The sequence below is a fragment of the Thunnus maccoyii genome, chromosome 17, assembly GCF_910596095.1.
Source record: "Thunnus maccoyii chromosome 17, fThuMac1.1, whole genome shotgun sequence".
Lineage (NCBI taxonomy): Eukaryota > Metazoa > Chordata > Actinopteri > Scombriformes > Scombridae > Thunnus > Thunnus maccoyii.
In genome coordinates, this window is record NC_056549.1 from 25,482,839 (window position 1) to 25,505,855 (window position 23,017).

At 38.3% G+C, this 23,017-nt stretch overlaps 1 protein-coding gene across 2 annotated transcripts in view; it reads left to right on the forward strand.

Annotated features, from left to right (window-relative positions):
* LOC121882386 (CD2-associated protein) overlaps window positions 1-16,517 on the forward strand; it is a 66,834-nt gene extending 50,317 nt beyond the window's left edge. For both annotated transcript variants that reach the window (XM_042390610.1, XM_042390611.1), the window contains 5 exons: window positions 1,044-1,162; window positions 3,032-3,115; window positions 8,240-8,445; window positions 8,845-8,908; window positions 13,143-16,517. In XM_042390610.1, the coding sequence (XP_042246544.1) occupies window positions 1,044-1,162; window positions 3,032-3,115; window positions 8,240-8,445; window positions 8,845-8,908; window positions 13,143-13,184 (515 nt within the window). In that variant the 3' untranslated portion in view covers window positions 13,185-16,517. The remainder of the gene's footprint in view (window positions 1-1,043; window positions 1,163-3,031; window positions 3,116-8,239; window positions 8,446-8,844; window positions 8,909-13,142) is intronic.
* The last annotated feature ends 6,500 nt before the right edge of the window (window positions 16,518-23,017 follow it).

A 23,017-nucleotide genomic window follows, 5' to 3' on the forward strand; every position in this document is an offset into this window, starting at 1 on the left:
TTTTCTGATTTTCTGATTTACTCACATTAAAATTTTGTTTGTTTTTATGTTTTTTTTTTCCTGACTGGAGAGAATTATCGCTGCTGTAACCATTTCTTTTTGTTGCAGAGCTGTTTTGAGTCTTAACACGGCCTCTGAGTGAAAATATGTCCAAAGACCTGACATACCAACAAATACTACAAGCACTACATTGTGTTTTGAGCTGGAAAGCTACTGTCCGACTGAAACACCAGCGTTTAAACTCCTCCGTCGCTGCAGTACCATAGATTACCAGATTAAGACCCTGCAGCAAGTAAAAATAAAAGTTAGTTGTCTTCAGAGATTAAGAGCACCACAAAAACACTGAAAGCAAATGTATGACAATGGCTATATATGGTGATAATCCACTTAATCATCTATTGAAGTCAGACATGAGGGTTAAAGCCTTTTGAATATTTGTAATGGACATGCACCCAACCATGAATGATTAGAATACGGCCTTATATAACCTCGCTGAAGAGGAGGACGCTAAGAGACACTACAGGAGCACAGAGGAATCTTATGTGTGTGAAGCACATACATGTGGCCTAATAAGATTTCCACCTCATTTAACCTGTTTTCACCCTACAGAGGGAAAAAAACCCTGCAATGACGAGCAGTGACACCTTCCTAGTGGAGGAAATAATCTCTCATTATGACTTGTCTTGTCTATTCTGGCTTTTTTTTTTTTGAATAGGGGTGATTTTAAGGACATTCAGGGTTCTTTCCGTCTTCTGACTCCCTAAAATGTATCTTGATTACATTACTGTATATTAAGCTTTGTGTTTGTCTTCTTGATGGACCATTTCACTCCTACATGAGTTCTCTAAACGCTTCATTTTCTGCTGCACTGGTTGTTAATATCATTAACTGGCAGGAAATAAAACTGCGCACAAGCAATTTAATCGCAATGAAATTGAATGAGTAAAGTGGAAATGTCAGTTCACCCACAGTCACGGCTGAAACATTCCACTAGAAAAATAATTTCATCTGTTATTTTCCTCGCTGTGTGTAATTGTCAACAGATCTGATGAGTTTTGATGAGTTGTCGTCGTCTACCTCGGAGAAGCTCTCTCACCCCACTGCTAACAGACCAAAGATGCCTGGCAGGAGGCTGCCCGCCCAGTTCGGTGGAGGACATTCGGTGAGTGAACACGCGACATACTGATTGACAGATTATATCAGTGCAGTCCTTCACACTATGTTAGAGTTGAATGATATTTAGGTCATTTGTACGTGTTTAGGGTCTTAAAAACATGAATATATGCTGCTCTTCTTTTCTAATGAGCATTTTACTGCAGATTTATGTTTATTTTGAGAGATAGTCAGATTCTTATAGTTAGTTTCAATATGGATCCGGTTCCTGGTTGGCATAATTGTCAGATTTGTTGAAGTCTGACATAAACAAATCTCTTATAGAAACTTTATTCTGTCCTTTTTTTATTTGCAAAAAACAATGAAGGAAACATTTAAATCATGTTAGCAGGCTCAGCTGTTCTGTTTAAAATGACAAACATGACTGTTGGCAGATTATATCAGCTATAACTATTTATCATTAATTCCTTAATGACCAAAATTCTCCTTCTGGCTGTTGTCTGGTTATTGTGTTCTCAGCAAGCCAATGTCTGTACTCACATATTGTTTGTGAGGGAAAAGAAAGAAACTTTAATACATATTTTATCAATACTTAAGATAATCAAGCTTATAGTTCTGCGTAGGTATTTCTAATATTTGAAGGAAGTTGCTTGTGTTTCATATCTTATGCTGCTCATCTCTCTTTCAGATTGTAGCTGCAGATTGTGAACATTAGGCTTCAATTAAAAAACAGTTTCTGGCCTCACTGACAACAAAAGGTTACTACAGGTATAAATGATATCTTTGAGTGTTAGTTATTTATGGCTCTATTGACTTGCGAAAGTTGAGAGCTTAAACTAGATTTGATAGAGATCTGATGGAATGCTATCAAACCCCAACCCTGATATCACACCACCTTATCTCTTCTGTCATCAAATACAGTCAAGAAATGACTAGAATAAAAGGCGTTTAATAAATGAATACAAGTAACAACCTTATAATAATCTCACAGTCCATAGTGTCTGATGGAAGCAACCATAACATGAATACCTGCAACCAGGACTCACTATTTTTTTTAAAACTTTTTGACACTATGCCAATGCCATACCAGATACTTCTTTGATACCTTACTTTGAGAAATAAAACCTATTTTTTCCTACAAAAGCTGTTTATTTTTAACACAGGAGACCAAGAGTTCTTCTTCTCAGAGGGTAAATGTTGGTTAAACACAAGCAGCTGTAGAAGCAGTTAATAAAATAGTCTAAAATGAGCAAAATTTGGATTTAAATCAGGAATCATCTGTTTAAAACAGAAGTCAAATAGACTATGAATCTTTCCTGGCATTCACTGCCAACTACTGATTTGTTACTTAGCCCTTTTGTTTTTTGTCTTTGTTTGTTTGTTCTTTTTTCCTTTTCTCACTTTCTTCTCAAATTGATGTGCATCTTGGTGGATTTCCTTTTGTCTGTGACATCTCTCAGCTCTCTGTGACCTGTCGCCTCCATTCACTCACTCACTCTTTGTCACGCTCACTCTCCTTCACACACAAGGTTGCAGCTTTTTTTTTTTTTTTTTTTTTTTTCCCGTCACCAGTAGCACATTTTATTGGAACACGGATCCACAATTTGCACTTTGACAGCCACTTCCTGACCATGTGAGATGTAGTGAAACGCCCACTTAATGGCAGCTCTTCTCATACAGCGGTCAGCGCCTTCCTCCCTCTTTTTTTTTTTTTTAATCATCTTTCAGGGCAGTGACTCCAGTCAGAGCATCAGTCCGCTGCACTTGTCCAGATAATTGTGTGAGATTAACGGTCATTGTGGTTAGGCAGTTCTCTGAATGTCGGCAGAATGTTATCATGCTTTCTTCATGTTTTGAAACTGAAATAATACATGCATGTACATTTAAAAAAATACAATAAAAATGCTTCTCCTTGCAGCCGAACAAGGAAGTAAATGTGGAGAAATCCTTCAAGATGGATGAGGAGGATGCAGCCAAACCAAAGCTAACAGAAGCCAGAAAGGTAACCTGGAGCATCATTATTCACCAATTTCACAATGGTTTCAGGTGGAAAACGTTGCAAAATATGGCAAATGTTTACCTATAGTAAATGAATCCCTCAGTTCTATTTTTAAGCACATGACATTGATATCTTAATCACCTTAATCAGAATCTTCAGACATTCAGCAGCTCGTCCTGTAAGTCTGTAAAATGATAATGTTAGCTAACATTAGCTCAAGAGCTAAAGGAGAGATTTAGAGTTGTGATGTCTTTTATCTTTGGCTTTAATTGTCACACATGATTTACCTGCTATTTGCCATGATAACCATTTGTAGACTACATAGCAGTCAGGAATAAATATAGTAATACAGTTTAAAATATATAAAATAATATGAATATGATTCAGCTTTTGTAGTGATTGGAATAATAAAAAAGTGAATATAGCTATTATCACTAAATGTGAGCTACAGTAAATTGGTCTGGTTTACTAGATACAGATGAATTTTTCTTTCAAGCTAAACACTGATGAAAATATCTGTCAGTGACATCAGTTTTATAACTTTTCATTTAGCGTAATCAAAGTTATATTCATGATATGTCTAATGTTTGTTATTGTATCATTTTAATATTTTTAGCACATAATGTAGGTATAGTTTTCACAGTTGGTAGGAGCACTGACACAATTGTTATTGACTCACCAACATGTTGTAGATGAAAAGTATTGACTTTATATGTCTGGAGAGAAGCTGGGACACTTTGAACTTAAGAAATGTTTACATTTAGGAGAAAAAAAGCCTTAATAATTGGGATATTTTGCCATTGACTGATTGAATTGCCTAGTCTTCATCTAGTCTGTAGTAATGTGTCTTGTCATCAAATGAGACCAAGAGATGGAGTCTTTGTTAACTTTCATGTAAACAGCAGCTAAAGTACAACAACAGCAATGTGCTTTCTAAAACACAGAATTAACATTAATCTTTACTTGTTTATTCAGTCTGATCTTGTTCACCTCCCTTAAGACGTTAAGATGTGCAATGAATGAATAATGTGTGGTTCAACATGTGTGGCTCCTTTTTAAAAAACAAGGCACATAATCCTGTTATATAAAACGGTGCTCTCTTGTTCTTCCTACACTCCAGCAGGGAATATAAATCCTCAGATCCTCTGATCTGTCCTCCTGGTTCCAGTTGTACTGAATTTAATTTGAGCCTCACCATTAACCTTGCATCACAAGTGCTTTACCCTTGGAATGCGATTATCGAAATGACAGGCTAAAAACATCTGTTGACACTTATATAGTGTATGGGGTTACACTTTCCTGTTGTTACACACAAGACCAAAAAAAAAAAACAATCCGCCTGTTGTCCACAAGAGAGAATAGATCCCCCAAAAAACTCAAGGCACGCTGCTTTGTTGAAGTACAAAAGTGAAAAAACCTTTATTAACATGATTAAAAACAAAACCAACAGGAATCAACTGCACACTGCTCTTCCTCAGGTTCAAACAAACACATGCAGACATGTTATTATTATAAGCACATGCTTCTGTCACACGTGTGAGAATTTACACAAGCACATCCTGCTCCCTCATTAACACCTGTATCCAATCAATGAAGGAACACTGTAGAAGTGAATAATTGAGTTGAGAATGAATTCACAATGATTTTGATAATCAATTATTCTTCAAGTTATTTTTTTAAGCAAAAACGCTAAAAGAGTAGTGTTTATCTTCTCAAATAATATTTGAATATGTGAATATTTGTTGGATTTCTTAGTCTTTTATGATAGTAAATATAATATGTTTTGGTGTTGGGACTGTTTGTTGGACAAACAAGCATATGAACATGTCAGCTTATGCTTTTGAAAATTATTACTACAATTTTTTACAACTTTTTTTTATCTGCTGATTATTGTCTCCATAATTGTATTTTCTTTAAAATGTCATAATGACAAACAGCCCAAGATAAAGTATTCAAATTGCTTTTTTTATTGAACCATCAGTCCAGAACCCAGAGATATGTTCATTTAACTGTCACATATGACAAAGAAAAGCCCCAAATCCTCACCTGTATGAAGCTGGAACCAGTAAATATTTGGAATTCTCTTCACTGGGAAAATTCTTTCCCAGAACTTTCCCAGTGACCGTTGGGCCCCTGTTCCTATTGCTTTCAGTGCCAGGGGCCCGGTGGTCCCTGCTGTGCTCGGGCCCTAAAAATAAAACTGTACTGTGACATTCATCTGAAAGGTTTTTACCCACAAAGTTGACCTGACATCACAAGCCAGTTAATTGGCACTTTCCAGACAGTGAGGCAATTATCTGCTGGGCGTGCGTGTGTGTGTGTGTTTGTGTGAGAGAGAGAGGACCACCACCTCACCCCAGTCTTCCAGTTCAGCATTTCATTAATTGGCTTCGATGTTATCTAGTCCAGATTGGTCATGGTCAACCAAACTAATTAGACCTAGCTGTTCAGCTGGGGGTACACAGCATCAGACCACCTTGTTGTTGCACACACACAAACATAGGTGGACAAACACACACAGACAGACAGAACAAGTCAGAGTAAAGCCTGGCTTGGAGCTCTCATAACCCAACGGCTCAGACTTCCAGGGGTGAAATTACAGGACATGGACTCTGTGTGTCCTTCTCCTCACCCTCTTATTCTTTCAAAATGAGATTCTGACCTTTTTAACAATTTCACTAGTGAAGGTGAAGGAAGAGAGTGGAGTGTGTAATCCTCCAAGGCATGAAAGGGTGCAGCCTTCAAATTCCTGCTTGAAACTGAATAACAGGAGCTACAAGGATAGAGAGGACAAATGTATTGACCAGTTTGTAAGTTGCCTTAAGGTTTTTCCATTTAGCACCTCATCACCATAAAACTATCAAAGAACATGCCAGCCTTGATCTAATAGTTCAACAGTAAGAGAGTCAACAATAAGACATTGTCATTTTATTCACCTAACCAAGCGCTTTCTAGCATATCCAAGTATCTTAATACATTCCTGAGATGTCATCATAATGTACATTTAAAAGAAATAACAGTGTCTGTAATCAATCCTCCATTCTGGCAGTGAGGAAATCCCTTCATAGCACCATAACACTGGAAGATAATAATAATTCAAAAATACATCCTGAAGTTCAGCTCAAGTGAATATGAATCTTCAGCAGTTTATTTTGCAAATGAATTGGTGATCTTTGTCCCGGTGGTGACGAGAGAAAAAGATTTACATGACTTTAAAAGATGATTAATTACAGAGGCATAGATTACAGGAGGGTTAGTTTCATTAAAAACAGTGATTAAATTGAGATCTTCATACAGATGTATAGATAATAAATTAGTGAACAGATTTGGCAATTGCAATTTAAAGATGATATTCAATTAATATCTGAAATGTAACAGACGAAAAGAAGTCAACAGAGATAAATGGCATTGTTTGTTTTTATTTATTCATTCCTTCCCTCTGTAGCTTCATACTGAGGTCCTTGATTTACCATTTATATATATATTTTAATGATAGTTTTTTATAAATAAAGTTGTGTTTACATTCAGTGTTTCTCACTGAAAACACTGTGTGTGTATCCCTGATGCCTAACTATAGACCGTATATAAAAATGGACGTAGCGAGGTGTAACGTCACCTGTTGATTTACATCAGAGCTAGTTTGAAGCCCAGAGTCGCTGCTTATGGTCAGCTCCATCTTTTCCATTTTGAAATAAGGAGTGCAAGGTGTTGCCTTTCACGCTCTGGAATCACGCACCACTACCTCAGACCCAAGCTAATGCTAGCTTACTGGGAACACCAAGTGGTGCACACTTGGGCTAGCTACTTTAGCTAGATTGTGCTAACAAGGCAAGAATCATAATCAAGTAAGTGAAATATTGCAACTATAGTCCGACTCAATCAACTGTCAGTCATAGCTTTCAATCAACGCCAACACAGCAGACATAAAAGCTACTATAAGTCTTCAAATCTTATTAACGAAGCAATAATTTCCAAAATAACCACCAGCACACTTATTAGAGGGCCAAAATCTAGCGATTGAGACCATAGTGATGCCTTGAAAAAAATATTGGACTTAGTATTTCTAGAGAGAAGTTGACACTTTTTGAATGAGAATCAATGGAAGTCAGGGATTTTTTGGAGCCTAAATTTAGTGGCCGTTGGTGACATTGCATGTTAAAGTACTACTGCACTGGCTTCAGCCTCAAGTCAAACTTACAGTGTTTATATCCGTGTTTGCTGGCTCACAGTCTGCTTCTTCCTCGCCTTTTTTCAACCAGTGGAATACTGAGAAACCTTCAGCAGGACTATGTATCACATCACTGCTGCTGATGTATGTGCGCATGCGTGTGTGCACGACCATCGCTTCATAACACGACTATAGGTCAAAACTCCACAGGATACCTTCACAACATGTAGCAGAGAGATTTGTATGGAGATTAACAAAGTTAAGTTCCAGAGAAAAAAAACTGACTTGCAGTAAAATAGAAGAACGCTGTTCTGTGAGATACAGACGTGTGATAGATGCCATAAAAGCTTCATAAAGCTCTGCTGGTGTGGATTGCTCTTTAGGAGACAGAGAATGTCAATGCAAAATGTGAAAGAAAACTACCCAGAAAGGGATAGTACAGTTAGGTCATCCTGCGTAAACGTCTCATTACATGCATGAATGCTCAAGTGAGAGTTCAGTGATGTAAAAAATAAAGTGGAATGATCAGATGAGTCATTGTTTACCAACATAATTCTTAACATTTGTCCTCTGAGCAGAAAGGGTCACCGCAAAGCAGTTTAAGTTATTCTGAGTGATTTCCTTTATCCTCTGAAAAATGTTTATCCTGATGGATGTGATCTGTTCCAGGCTGACAATGCCCTGCACAAAAGGCTCACTGAATAATAGTAATGACGTAATAATAATAATGACTTGAATCATATTCTGTGTCATATCTCAACCCATTTCAACAGCTATCAGAGATTTTGGAGTGACATGTTAGCCAGCTCTCTCCATCACCATCATCCGAACACCAAATGAAGGAAATATCTTCTGGTAGAATGGTGTTCATCCTTCCATTACAGTCCCGCACGCTTGACGAATGTGTGTCTGTCTCACTTATCCGTCTTATATTTTTCTCCCGCTTTCTATCTCCACAGCCTTCCACAAACACCTTATCCCAGTCACCGTCAATCCACAGGCCCAACGCGGCCAACACCGAGGCCAAGCCCAGCCCCGCGGCCCCAAACTCCAGCTCAGACAGCGCGTCTCAGGCCAGAGAAGAGCCCAGCTCCCAGCTGGACGAGCTGAGGAATCAGATGAAGGAGCTGCTGCTGTCTGTGGAGCTGCTCAAGAGCCAGCAAATGTAATGAGACACTGAATATGTCACTTTAGGATAGGGATTAGGATATAAGCTTGTGGAAATGTGTGGCTGCAAGCTCCAGACATCCTATATCTTAGAATGCATACATACTATACATTGAGTTGGACAGTGACAGAAGGGGATTTGACATAAATTATGAGCTACTTTTGAGAGCAGGATTTTACATTCACATACATACAGTGCTGCAGTCAGTCTGAATTGGTAACAATATTAGTTTCCGTCACATTTGTCATAGATGTTGGAATGTTAAATAACCTTCTCCAAAGAGTACATGAGTTTGAGCCTTTTATCTATGTTGCAGGTGTATACACGTGCTAATGAGTGTGTGTGTGTGTGTGTGTGTGTGTGTGTGTGTGTGTGTGTGTGTGTGTTTATTTCCAGGAAAGAGATAGCGGAGCTACGAGGAGAGCTGGATGAGGAAAGGCTAAAGCGCGTGGCCCTGCAGGTAATATCGATCCCCATAGCAACACATGCTGGGCTGTCTACATTCATTACTCTCATTAGTTTAGCCAAATATTGATGGTATTTGTTCACATATGGAAGTACTTGGATGCACACCATTAAAGTGGTACACAACACTGACAAAACTGTTTGTGAAAAGCCACTTCTAAGAACTAACAGAATGTTAATCATAAGTGTGGGAGGCTCAGTGAGCTTGATGGGGACACGAGATGGACAGAAGCTGCTGTCAGTACAGAAGCAGACAAACACAACTGCTCTTAAACTTATCAACAAGTAAAAATCTTTTCCCCTCAGGTTATTCCTTGTGAGCATAATTACTCAGTTTTAATATTACAGAACTAATTCAGTTTCCATTATTTGTTCCTCTTATATAATCTTGATTAAATTCAGGTTCAATGTTATATTTAGCCTGCAGGTTGCTCGTGTTAATTTTATCGTTTGGGAGTATTCTGGAGACCGTGTGGTTCATAAATACCAAACAACTGTATAGTTCCCACAAAGTTTTGTTAAATGCCATTCCATGGTCTCTTTTTCCCTGTCTCCCCTGTCTCTTGAAAAAACTAAACAAAAATATTCTCAACCGAGTCCATTTAGCAGCTGTTCTTGTGTTTTCTATCTGCCCAGTTGTCATGGAAATGTAGATCTTTCAATTTCCATGTTTTCTGAGCACTTAGTCTAAGTAATTAAGCCCTTAAAGTGGCATGCCATCAATTTTACACATGACGTTTAGTTTACTCACGATGAGGAGTGTTTTTCAGCCTGTGAGAACAGTTATATAATGTCTCCTGTGACTCTAGAAGAGCTTTCAAAAGTTAAAAAACCCTAATGATGTCATCGGGGATAGCTCTGATGATATCATAAGGGTTTTAGCAGTGGGACTTTAATTATTTCAAAGAACGCCTACATTACAGACTGAAGGTGTTGAGTGTGAATAAAGCAGTGGGCATTTAGGAGGCAGGGAGGATCTAATAAAAGATGCCCTTGAGTTGCATTATGGGAAATGTAGGGTTGCTTTTTTTTTTTTTTTTGGAGTGTGTCTCATACGAGACACTAAGGCCCCTTTTACACAGCCTGTTCAAGGTGGGAATGCTGTGCTTTTATTCCACTTTGCTGTTCTGTATAAAAGGTACGGATATGAAGTGGGGGGGCAGAATTGCTCCACCAATAAGCCGGCTACGGAGGAAGTCACAGACGTCCGTGTAAAAGGGACAGCTGACACGGCAGAACAGGGAGCTGACGCTGTTGTGTTACACGTTATGTATCTGAATCTGGAATTGGTGTAAAAAAGCAAAGGCTGCTTTATGACTGATCTTCTTTATGGCTATAATGCAGGATCTCTGTATAAAAGAGCATAAAGTCAGGATATATCAGACTCTGCTGCTTCATTTTCTGCAACTTCATGTGCATGCAATACTGAATTGCTGGAATACCCCTTTAAAGTGCTCTGAAAAAATGGAAAGTTGATTATTTTGACAACTGGGCAAACTATTAGTTGATGATCATATGATATGACTGAAAGCTAAATGGAGGTAAGATTGTTTCGTCAACTTTTGCTGTTTCAAAAGTCAAGAAAATGACTTTTTTAAATGTTCTTTTAATGTATTTGCCAGTTGGCACAAGTAATCCAAACTAGTTCATTTAATAGTCTAACCCATTTTTTAAACTTCATTGACAAAGCCTGCAGACAGTACTGTTGTGGTAAAACATAATTTTCAGTAATTGTTTTAAAGTTTCTTATTAAAGTTATTTTTCATTTTATTAAAAAACAACTTTGAGTTGAAGTCAGTCAATGGATTTGTATAAGACAGCTTAGCTTGTTAGCACAGCAGTCGCTCAGCTGCCTCCATCAGTCACATGGGGGTCCCTCAAGAGTCTCCCTCACTGCAGTGAACACATTCCTTCTCCCTGCACTCTGACGTGACCCGGCATCAGGAGTCTGACAATTGGATTTTTCCGGTGTAACAGTGTCTGACACGGCATAGCCCGGCCCAGCCCGGCCCAGCATGGCACCCGATAGAACTTGCGTCACAGGAGGGGAAAACCCCTGCAGAGAGCCTGCAGCATACACAGTCCACACATAACTGCAGATTTGTTTAACCCCCCCTGCAGTTAACCGCTACATCCACACATACGGTACGTGGAAAGAGATGGAAAAACCAAAGAAAAGAAAAACTAGCGGGGGGAAAAAAAGAAGACACTGCCATCACACTTATTGTCCCTCAGGACTGAAGCTTTTCTCTCGGATCGTTGCCGGGGGAAGCTGCAAGTTGCTCACAGAATGTGTGATGCAACGTGCAAAGACACATTCAACTCCAATTTGTACATCTATTGATCGAGGGAGACATGTGGGAGGAGGTAGTTGAACCTTTTTATGGGATTGATCTCTTGCAGCAAGTGTGTATGATGTGTTATATAAAGATTGATACTGTGATTGAAATGATTGTTACACACAGTGGCGTCAGAAAGTATTTGACAACTCCCATGACTTCTTTAGTGTTTATCTTTAATATTATATAAATAAATAAATAAATAAATATATAGTATACAGTAGATAACTATCACAAAAATGTTAAGTAATTACAAATCCTGTCCATTTAATACAATTGTATTTGTTTTCAGACAAAACTCAAGAATTAAACCAATTAATTAAAAAAAAAACAGAATATGTGACTAATTAAACTGTAATGAAATATAAAACATGAAATATTTAAGAACAAAGCGCAACCAAAGTCAACACACCCTTCATGTGGCTCCATTCTTTTATTTTTTTTGAATATTTTGTATGCCTGGCTTTATTCTTTAAGGCAGATTGGATCCTCTTGGGCATGGATGATACCATGAACACGTCTGTGAAAAGATCTTTCATTCTTCACAGTTGATTCTTTTCAGCTGCTCTTTGCTGGAGGGGTTTTGTTGCATTACCTTCCTCTTTAAAGTACTCTAGAGGTATAGGATTCAGGTCAGGGGACATACTTGGCCAGGTCAGAGTTTTCACTTTTTTTTCATCTTGTGTGATTTTTGCAGTGTGTTTGGAATCATTGTTATGTTGGGAAATTCCTCTCCTGCCAAGTTCCTTGTGACCGGGAGTCATCTTTTCATTCAGTATCTTGGCAAACAAACTTGCATTCATAGTGCCATCTATAAATGTCATCTCGCCTACACCTTTTGCACTCATGCAGCCCCATATCAGCACACTCCCACGTTTCCCATGTTCCCATGTTTCATAGTCAGCACTATGCAGTCACTGTGGTAGTCCTGGCCAGGTCCACACCACACATGCTGGACCTCAGATGACCCAAACTAATTTATTTTGGTTTCATCTGACCAAAGAATATGCTGCCAGTATTCATCAGGCTACTTTTCATGTTCTTTGGCGAAGTTTATTCTTGCAGTTTTGTGCCGTTCTGTGGTTAGGAGGTTTTGTGATGTTGACTTCATGCACTGTCCTTCACACTGTCTGAGCAGTCACTGAAACACCCAATTTCCTCAGATAATCCTTGTAAGTCAGAAGCACTTGCCTGTTTGTTTTTCAATGCAAGGTTGCATAAGTAGCAAATCGTGCATGCCGTCATTTTTCAAGGACGGCTGATGCATCTTCTGTTATTGGTAGTACGGGTCCTCCTGTACCTCCTAACCTGCAGCTGTGTGTTAGCTTCTTCTACCCTCTCCCATCTTTATGAAGTCTCACAATCTTTCCTTTTGTTCCCTGTAGATGGACAGTACTCGATCGACTGTATGTTGATGTTTTCAGTTGATACTCATGTAGGGAAAAGTCACAAATAAACCAGAGTTTAGTTGTAGCTCAAGTGAGTTGAACTGAGTTTGTTAATGTTGTGGTTTTCAGAACCCTTGAAATCGATTAGCTAAGCTGTTCTTGGCTACTTAATAACTACAAGCCTGACTCTGCAGAAGTCTCGTCCAAAACATTTTGAATACTAGGGGTCACTGCGCTGTGTTTCAACATACTTTCTCACTTTGTCAGAGGCAGTCGCTGCTCAGCTCAGGTCGTCCTGCAGCACGCCGCTTCATTGTCATTCAAATTCTCCTAATCCCTGCCACAGCGAGACGCCTCCACCACCGTGCTTCACAGCGGGGAGAAGTTGTCAGATAAACATGAGCTCTACCTTTCTCTGGCACACCAACTTAGAACATGTTTCAGTTCTGCATTGTGTTCTGATCTCCATACTGAGCGATGTGCTGTGTTTGTGTCCTCGCAGATGGAGATAGAAAAACTAAAGCGGACTGTCCACTCAACGTGAAGCCCACGCTCCAATCAACAGCAAGCCTCAAGGTCAGCTGCTGGCCTGTCGACCAACCGGAGCGCTGGAGGGCGGTGACGGGCGGATATTTGAATGGGCGGAGAGAGAGAGAGAGGGTGGGGGGGGGAATCGGATGAACCACCTCGAGCACAATCCTTTTCAGTGATCTACAAAAAATAAACTCTCCCCATATTTGTAAGATTTACATTTTGCACATATAAATTTTTTTGTTTTCAAGCTAGATGTAATTAAGTTACAGATGTATATGTTTCTCTTTTTTTCTTTTTTTTTTTGCCAACACAAAACAACTGAGGCCTTACTTCAAACTACTGCGCTGGACTTGCAACTCTGCCACTCACGCTCTCTCCCCTTCACTCCTGCGTTCCTCGAACTCCTCCGGGAAGAGGTTCGCTCTCAGTACTACTGACTTTTGTATAAAGCAGGGGGCACTTGATTTCTCCGCCTAATTTTCTTTCTCATATTTTTTATGATGCACAAAATAGTTGATTTTAAAAAAAAAAAATAAGAAATTTGTTTGATTTCAGTTAACATCTTTGGATCCTCGCAGCAAGTAATTTTTCTTTCCTATGAGGCGTCTGTCAGCAGTACTCCACTCCCATCACTGCAGCGCCTCAGAGAGCTCTGCTTTCTTTTTTCTTTGTCTATATGTTTTCTAGCATTCCTATCCAGGGTAACACTACTGTGCCTGTTTAAAAAAAAAAAAAAAATCTATCAAGTGTTTGTATTGGGAGCTTACATTTGCCATGATGGTGTCTGGAAAATGTGGAGCATGATATTGTATATCTATATTTTTTAAGTCTACTGACATGTCTAGTCAAATACTATATATAGAGGGCCTCTTCTATGCTGGTCTCTTCTATTTTTGTCAAACTGTTTCACCTGCTGGGAATGTTCTCAGAAGTTTAGCCACATATAGAATCTGCAAGTAATGCAGACAAGTATCCACATGCAAAAAAAAAAAAACCCCTATCCCCTCTAATGAGGGGAAAAAAAGGCTGCATTCTTCCATTAACAAAGTTGCTGACCAACATATTGACATGTTTATCAAAAAGGCAGCCTGTTTATGATCATCTCTGCAACTTGCTCTGCTCTTTTTTTTTTGTTTTTAACCCGGCGATCATCCCTCTAATCCCCGTCAGGTCCATTCTACCTCTTCCGCTCTTTTATCCCACCCCTCTTTGATTCAGTGAATCCCATGATCTGAGAGTAGACCCGTCTTTCTGCTCTGTCATGTGTTATGCATGAGCCTGCACGGCACTCATCATTTTTCCTTTCTGTATCGTATATATGTCTGTCTACTTGTCTACATCTCTTCCCACATTCCAAGTATTGAGGTTAAGCTAACTGGAAGCATGCAGTACAGCGCAGCAATAATATTATAATACACTCACATCCTCCCTATTTTAGCTTTTACCAGCAGAGAGTTAAAGCCCCTATGTGTAGAATTTTTGTGGTTACAGTGTCGTTCTTTTTTTGTTTTTAATGGAAAATTGAGACAATCCTGATAAAACACTGGTTCAGTCTGTGTGTCTACCATAGTGTCTCTTCAGCCACACTAGCAGCGGGACTCAAGAGATGGCAATTATAATAAGTCAATCAGTTGATTTGTCTGTCCACTGCTTTGGTTCAGAATGTTTCATAGTGAACCCTAATGACTTTTTGTGTTTCAAAAAGGTCAAAGTTTTCACTTATCCAATGAAATATCTCAACATTTAATCATTTACAGACAATTTGGTTATTAATATCCCCTAACTTTTTATCTAGCGCCATCATCAGGATCAAACTTTAAAGAGCAAGTTAACAGCAGACTGATGAGAAGTTTCTTGGTTGAATGTTTCAAGTCTGCTTCATCTCTGAACACGTCGCCTCTGACCACTGCCGGGTGTTGTCAGAAGTATGCTCCGTTGCACCCCTAATCACACCCAACGGTGATGTCATGATGTACTGACACACCCCGCAGTACACTACTGCAGCAAGCTAAGAGGTTAAAAAACTGGAGTTTCAGCTGCCCTTAAGTTACTCTTTAAATTCAAAGACCAAATAAATACCTGCAAAACTAATGACATTCCCATCAGCCTCAGCTGTATTTTGTCTTATGGGCTAATTATGCTAGCATCATAGCCCCACTGATCCTGGATTTTTGAGGCTGATAAAAAAAATCATATTATTAGTCATCTTTTTACAATTTTTTTTTTTTAACAATTGTGACCAAGTTCTATAGTCTTTGCAAGCATGTTAGCTGTTAGCATGTAGCTTAAAGTGCCCAAGCACAGCTGCTAGCATTGCTGTAGACTCTTAGTGTTTTTTTGATACTACACCTTGGAGTTGCCAAAGTCTAAAATAAAGGTTCAAATCCTACACATAGGGGGTTTAAGATGGAGCTCATAAACAGAAGAGAAAAAGGGTTGGATGCTTACTGTACTGTACATTGCTGTACTTTCTCAAAAGCAGTTTCAGCATTACAGAAGTGCTGCTATTAACACTTCTGGATGCTAATCTTTTTTAAAACCTGGGTAACTGGATTCTTATCACTGCTAGCAAGGTTGAGGGCGGCAGAAATGTGAGCGTTGAAACGGGAGTTATACTCTGTGGGACTGAATGTATAATGAGTAGTTCTGTGCTGATGGAAAAGCGTATCTTAATGCTGAGATGCTTTTGAGAAACCAACACCAGTACAGTACCAGGTGTAAACCCTCTGACCTACTGCTACTGTGTACCACAAATACAAGTATTGGTTACTGTTATTCTTTGTTTTTTTTTAAATTTTATTTTACATATTGTTATACATATCTCACATATGTCTTAAAGACGCGTTACTTTACTTTCAAATCATCCTCAGGCTTCATTCCATGTGTAAGATATGTGTGTACGTGCTTTCACTGGTATCTGCTTGCACATATTCAAGTAACAGCGTCCATGATGTTAGAATTCTGGACTGTTGGGAGTGCTTTGACCAACTTGATACTGTATATCTGACCTTTATAAACATGGCACTCATGCAGTATGTCAATGCCGGACATAAAACACGCAAACTCTTCCTTTTAGCTCACAGCTCTTTAACAATATGGCTGTTCAATGAAATAATCACACCGTGGGAACGAGGGATCGGGTGACAGCTCTTATTATGTAATATCTGTAATATGGCTTAACTTCCACATATTGTACATTCCAGAGTTTGACACCAAGAAAAGAAGAAATCTGTGCACATTTATAACATTTTCAAGTGATTTTGTTTACAAGAGCTGTATCCTTGCATGAGCTGAGATTCTTTCCAAAAAATGAATAAATATCATCTTTATTTACTGTCATAGATTCCCTGCTTCTGTTTTGTGCCTTTAAAAAAAAAAAAAAAAAAAAAAAATTGTCCATCAATGAAAGGTTTTCCTTCACTCACAGCTGCACAACCTTGAGGCTTCTTCATGCTTGAATTCTTAAAAACTTATGCATTCTGGGAAATACTGACTGGAAGATATTGACTGTTCAGAGTAGAGAGTGAGTTTCTGAGGAAGTCTAATCAATCCATCCAATGGAGGTATTCTAAATGCCTTGTGCATTATTTTAGACATATTTCACTAAAATTCAGCCGGACATGTTTGGTATCTTTAGGATCTCTAACAGAATTTAAAGAGCTAGTATTCTGGGAAAACAAGAAAGAATAGCTTTGGGATGAATTAGAGTGATGGTTGTGCTGTAAAAATACTCATTTCTATCTCCTCTGTCTTTTTAAGTTATTTGAAATTTTGAAATTCGTGGCTCAAGAGCTAGCAGTGTTGAAGCTGAACATGTTAATACATCACACCAGAAAGTCAAATCAAATATACATGAAGCTTTAGCTTGAGCCCACTGCTACGCTGCGTACGTGCATAACTTAGAAGTGTATAACCTCCGGCTATGTTTGAAAAACTTAGACAAGATCTTACCTTTCTGAAACACCCTGGTGAAATCTCAACTGTGCAACAGCAGGTTCTTCCCCTACATTCAGGATCAGACTCCGATCATGAAAGAACAGAGATATCGCTCAATAGAGCAGAATGCAATCCAGCCTTGGCTTACACCTCAGAGAAAATATAAAAAAATAAACAACTAACCAGAAGCAAGAAATGGCTTAGCATGTCATTATTCTCACTCTGATCCTTTTGCTGAGTTGAAATATTCTTCTTCACTGCTGTTCTCACTAGAGGCTCTGGAAGTTCATTCTGTGAAAAAGGTCACCTTCAACTGAAGAAGAAGAAGAGGAGGTTAGGGGGCAAGGAAAATACAAATGAGAAAATAGTGGATCTCCAGGAGGTCAGGTCAATTTGGCATCTGTTTTTCCTTTTTAAGAAGCTCACAAATGATTGGGTTGACGTAAAGTCAACTGTGTATGTATGTGTGGACATGTACTGTAGATGAAAATTTGTCCTGATTGTAAGGTCCCTTATGGTAGAGATCAAAGGCCTCCCGCAGTAATTGAAACCATTCTGCTGGGATGTTGTTGCATTCTGTGGCAAGTCACAAATTGACATTGGATCTGAATTTCCTTCCTGTCTTCCCTCTTCCATTTTCTTTCATTTCATCCCTCTTTGCTTCCAACCTCTTATCAGCATCATGTGACTTTGGCTCATTGTCATTTCATTTTCCTGTCTCTTGTGGTCCACGTTTGTGCCTCTGGGGGCTACGGAACTTATATCTCAAGTGCAGCCTCAAAACTGTTCTTTCACACTGAATGCTTTTCAGTTTTTACATTTTAATCCTGGACCTCTGGTCTCATCCCTGTTAGCGCAGTGAAGCAGGAAGAGCGATGCCCACACACAAGCTCATCCACAGGAAAAACTAAATTTTGTTCTTACATAATCGCAGGGACATTTTGTAGCAACGAAAGGCGGCAACATTGTGTTTCACATGGCTTTGTCAGGGTGACATTGCCACTTGAAAGTCTGTTTGGGAAATCGGGGGAGGGATTAACATCTGAATGACCTGTTATCATTGATGGCTTGATAACGTACAGTAGCTGCAGCCTGCTCATATACGTCCACATCAAACTGTGCAGCAGAGCCAGTCTGTGTGTCTCTAGATCTCTAAAGATGTCGGTCATTCTCTTCAGAGGAATTCTTTATCTCAAGAGTGTAAGAGCACACACAGGTATGTAGAAAATGGTTGCAATAGTGAGACTTGTGATTTAAGACTTTACGTATAGCTGGATTAAAGAATACGACAAGGGAATTTCAGCTCACACTGTTGCACTCTCACAATAAACCTGAGTTAAAATCCACACATGCCCGTTTCGCCTGCTGCAGGATAAAATCAGCTTTTCACACAGTAAGTCTGCACTTCATTATCTCATGTAACCTTTGCTATAATTTTCTGAAGGCAATCAATCACGTCATGTTCCCTATGTAATATTTATTTTGCTACACAGTGGTTCACATAGCAACCGTCATGTGCAGTTACTGATACAGACTAGTACAAAGTAAAAAAGGAAAAATGAAAGAAAACAGTGTGCTGGTCAATGAGGTTGCATTCAATAAGATTTATTGTATTTTTTTTCCTAAAAGATGTTTTGCTTCCTTATTCACTACTACTACCCAAACTATAATACAGATTTATTGCAATCTGCTCTGACAACATATCAGTTTTACACATTAAATATGAAACAATCTTCAGCCAGATCATTTTGGAAAGAATGTAGAAACACTTTGCACTCGTCAAACTACAGACTGTAGATTTAGACTGTAAGACAACATACTGCACATCTGTCCTGCTGCCTTCTGATGGCTGCAGGGATTCAATCAGCTGACACACACATTTTCATACTGCACAGTCTAAAAGCAGTTGTCGATAACATACGGCTAATAATTATACAGTTTTTACTTCAATTTAGACTGCTTTACTAGCATCTTGATAATTGTGTTTGTTAGTGTTTGAAATTGTTTTTTTTCAGAATCATTTTTTTCTTCACATTTCTGTCGACCTTATGTGAGAGCAGTAATGATGATTAATAGAAATTGCACAAAACATAATTTCACCTGAGATAATTATGCTTTCACAGAAAGTACTCAGACATCCCTATGAATGAAATTTCATAATGGCTGCACAACAGATGCTGAGGCTCACGTTTTATGGAGTGGGTCTATTATGATAATGAATGTAAAAGGTTAGTGAGGGCAGACTTTAATCTGTCTGGAGGATGATTATGTAAATTAATTTATAGTATAATGGAGAATCTCATATGTTGTATACAGAAAAAACAAACATAAACCATGTTTTTCACAGAGAAACAATGTTTCTTGGAAAATTAGACAAAACAAAAGTGAAGCAATATCATCCAAATAATCCAAATAATCCTCCAGTGACAGACAGCATTATTCTGAAATTAAACCTCCAACCTTGGAGGTTTTAATTTAATCCTCCCTTTAGTCCCGCACTAACTCCAGTCTGCCTTTGGAAGATATTTTAAAACTGGGCTAAATCTATGTCTAATCTATACCAAATCTGAGAAATCATCCACTGGAGACCAAGCATACTCACTGCAGACCAAGACATTAGGTTTTCAGAGTTTTTCCAGGGGAAATTTTGATCTGATAGTGGAGCTGAAAGAAAGATCAGGAGTCACGTAAATCACGCATCAGTTCATTCACTGTTATGCCTTTGAGATTGTTGCTTTCCAAGAGCTCAGAAACTAAAAAAATATACTCAAACATTTGCTCTGTAAACACAATCATGCATTAGCTACATGACTTAATGTGTGTTGGGAATAGAATTTCTATTAGCTCATGTATTAAGCTCATTCATAGTCACACACACGCACACACAGATAATATGTCAGCTACAGATACTTTGATACAGTACCTACATTCATACATTGCTGCAGTTACCATTCTTTGCCCAAAGGCCATTTTTGAGATCAAACTGTATGGATGTGAATATGATTGTGGTCATGGGGGTTGTGTGTTCGTGTGTGTGTGTGTGTGTGTGTGTGTGTGTGTGTGTGTAACTGTCCACCACTTCACTAAGCCATGCACAGATTTTTCTGACTCATGCTCTCGAAATATTTTTATTTGCGCGTTGCTCCGGGCGCAGACGTAATAGGGCTAATAGGGCTCAATTTTTCTCCACTCTCCACAGTTAACAGTTGAAATTTATGTCATGTAAACATCCGATTCAATTAATTTTCATTTACAACGCCTGAAGCACGATGTGTCAGCCAAGTTTATGTTCCTCTGCTGTGTGTTCCATGTTTGACAGACTGCAGCAGAAACAGTGAAGCTCCATGCTGCTATCAGGAGACACAAATGGGAAAAATATATGGCACATGGAAATATTTTTTTATAATATAATGAACTGAAAATGCATCATAATTTACATGCTTTTTTTTTTAATCAAACTATACTGTTGAAAATGTAACTTAAGCATTATCCTATCAATGGCATTACCCTTAGCCAGAAAGATACTGTCAATTGGCAAATTAACTGTTTTCAAACTACTGAATATAAACTTGTCTTCATGATAGAATCAATAAGGTCACATTACAAAATAAACAAGTATCTCTCCCCACATTGAAATGAATGGAGAGCGAAATCTCATATGACCTCAGCCACAGGATAGGTTACGTGTGTTTCATTCAAATTAATTCAGAACAGAGATGAATAGAATTCATTTGAACTTTAAAAGTGACAGCCGTTGTTTATAATGATAACAGTGGTATTGCTCCAAAAAAATAGTCATTTTTGGAACAATGGATCCTTGATTTCAGATAGAAAACCTTTCAATCCTACTCAGATCTTCTTCAGGTCAAATGTTTGTAAAAATGGATACACCCATATTTATGCATCCATACATACTTACAGTACATAAAGGAAACCTTACATTAAAAATGTATTTCATTGAAGGTTGCCCTCTCCACTAGCTTATTACGGTATATTTTTGAACATGTGTGAAGTTGATTTTGATATATTATGTGATGATGTATCTGATGTAAGGTTTAATATATGAGATATATGTATGTTTTGATATTTGTGATATGTTTGATGTATTTTTGATGTATTGTTTTGAAGTATGGCCTTTGTATTCCTCCTCTTTGTGATGTACTTTATCGGACAGTTAATTGCTCTGAGATGTTTATCACCCTGGGCAGTTTGGATGGTTAACCACACCTGTCATCATAGAGCTTGTCAGCCTGTTGGTGTGTATGGATGTATAAATATTGGTGTGTTTTTCCATTTTTACAAACATTTTGACCTGAAGAAGATCTGAGAATGTTGTCCTGATTAAATTTTGTGGCTTGGAGTGCAGGCGTTACTCTTTTTTCCATTGATGCTGCTTTCTGATAGCCTTGCATATACAGGATGTGCATATAATTACACTCCTTTAACTCCTTGATAAGAGACACAGACTACAGTAGGCATTACAGGGTTTTAAATATACACTTAATGACTACATACATAATGTGCTTAAAAGTGGCAAAAGCTACATGTTTTGAGGAAAATAAGGGTGAGTCAGCTCTAGAATTATGGTATATTATGATGAAGAAGAGAAGACAATTTTTTGAGTTTGATCTAACAAAACCTTGTCTGGATGCTTATTATAGAAAAACATATTTAGACTATTATGCTTTTTCTTGCCTTTTCACTATCTCAGGTTAACAAGTTTGTCTGAGGTTGCTGAAGCGTCACCTTCTCCAAATCCATTAAGGATCAGGACAGAGCTGCTAACGTTAGCTTTAACTCTGACATACACGTGCCCTCTGACAACCTTGTCTCCTAGAAATTATGCTCACATGCAGGAGATCTTTTTCCCCAATTAGGTTGCTTTGACTAACATAATCACTGCCTGGATTATGTTCACAGGTAACGTTTTTTTGCATGAATGAATGAATGAAGCTACATCTATGTATCTCTCTGAAATTGCAGGGAGGAGGTTGACACAGGTTTTTATCCCATGTCCTGCATGTGATCAGATTTGGGCAATTAAAGTACCTTGGTTCAGGTTAGTGAAAGATTGTGGTTTTGCTTAAATGTTAATGAACATGTTGTGCTTCAAGTTATTGCAGACTTTTTCTGTGTTAAACCAAGACCACAAACTTTCCCTAACCTTTACCAAGTGCTGCCAGTACCTGAACACAAGCATAAAAAGTGAATAATGCTGTAGTTTCTACTAGCAGAACATTTCACCCATTTTTGCAACTTGCCAAATATGTTACCAACATCTTCTCAGTATGTTCAGAGAAAACATAATTCAGCAGAATGTTTCTAGCAAATCATTTTTGCTGTAGCAATTTAGTCATATTAGAACATAATTTGCCCATGAACAGGGCTTTTTTATGATAACGTAGTAAGCTAATGACATGCTCCTTATTTGGCCTTGCATGTATGTACTAGGCTAGACAGCCAGACATGCTAACATTACAGTTTATGTTAAATTAGATACACGATTCAATCCATTCCATACACTTTTATTTTGTCACAAACTGGCTCAGGAATGTGAGAAACAGGAAGTCAACGCAAGAGCTGCATGTAAAAAAAAAATGTAATTGTGTATTGTGCAATTGTGAATTTTTCTGCATGTTATTTGAGTGAAATAGTGTGTTTCATGGCTTGTTGGTTGACCTTTACTGAAATATGTCTCATCTACCAGGGAAAGACGAAGACACAACCAAATTAATTAAACGGCCTGGGGATGACTCCACTGTTTCACATCTTTTTTTCTCAATGCTATAATTCTGCACACAAGCAGCTGTACTCTGTAATAATCTATGCAATGTCACACTATTACACTTCAACTATTCCCCTCACTTTGCATGTGAGACCCATCAGTCAAAGGCCATATGTGAGAAT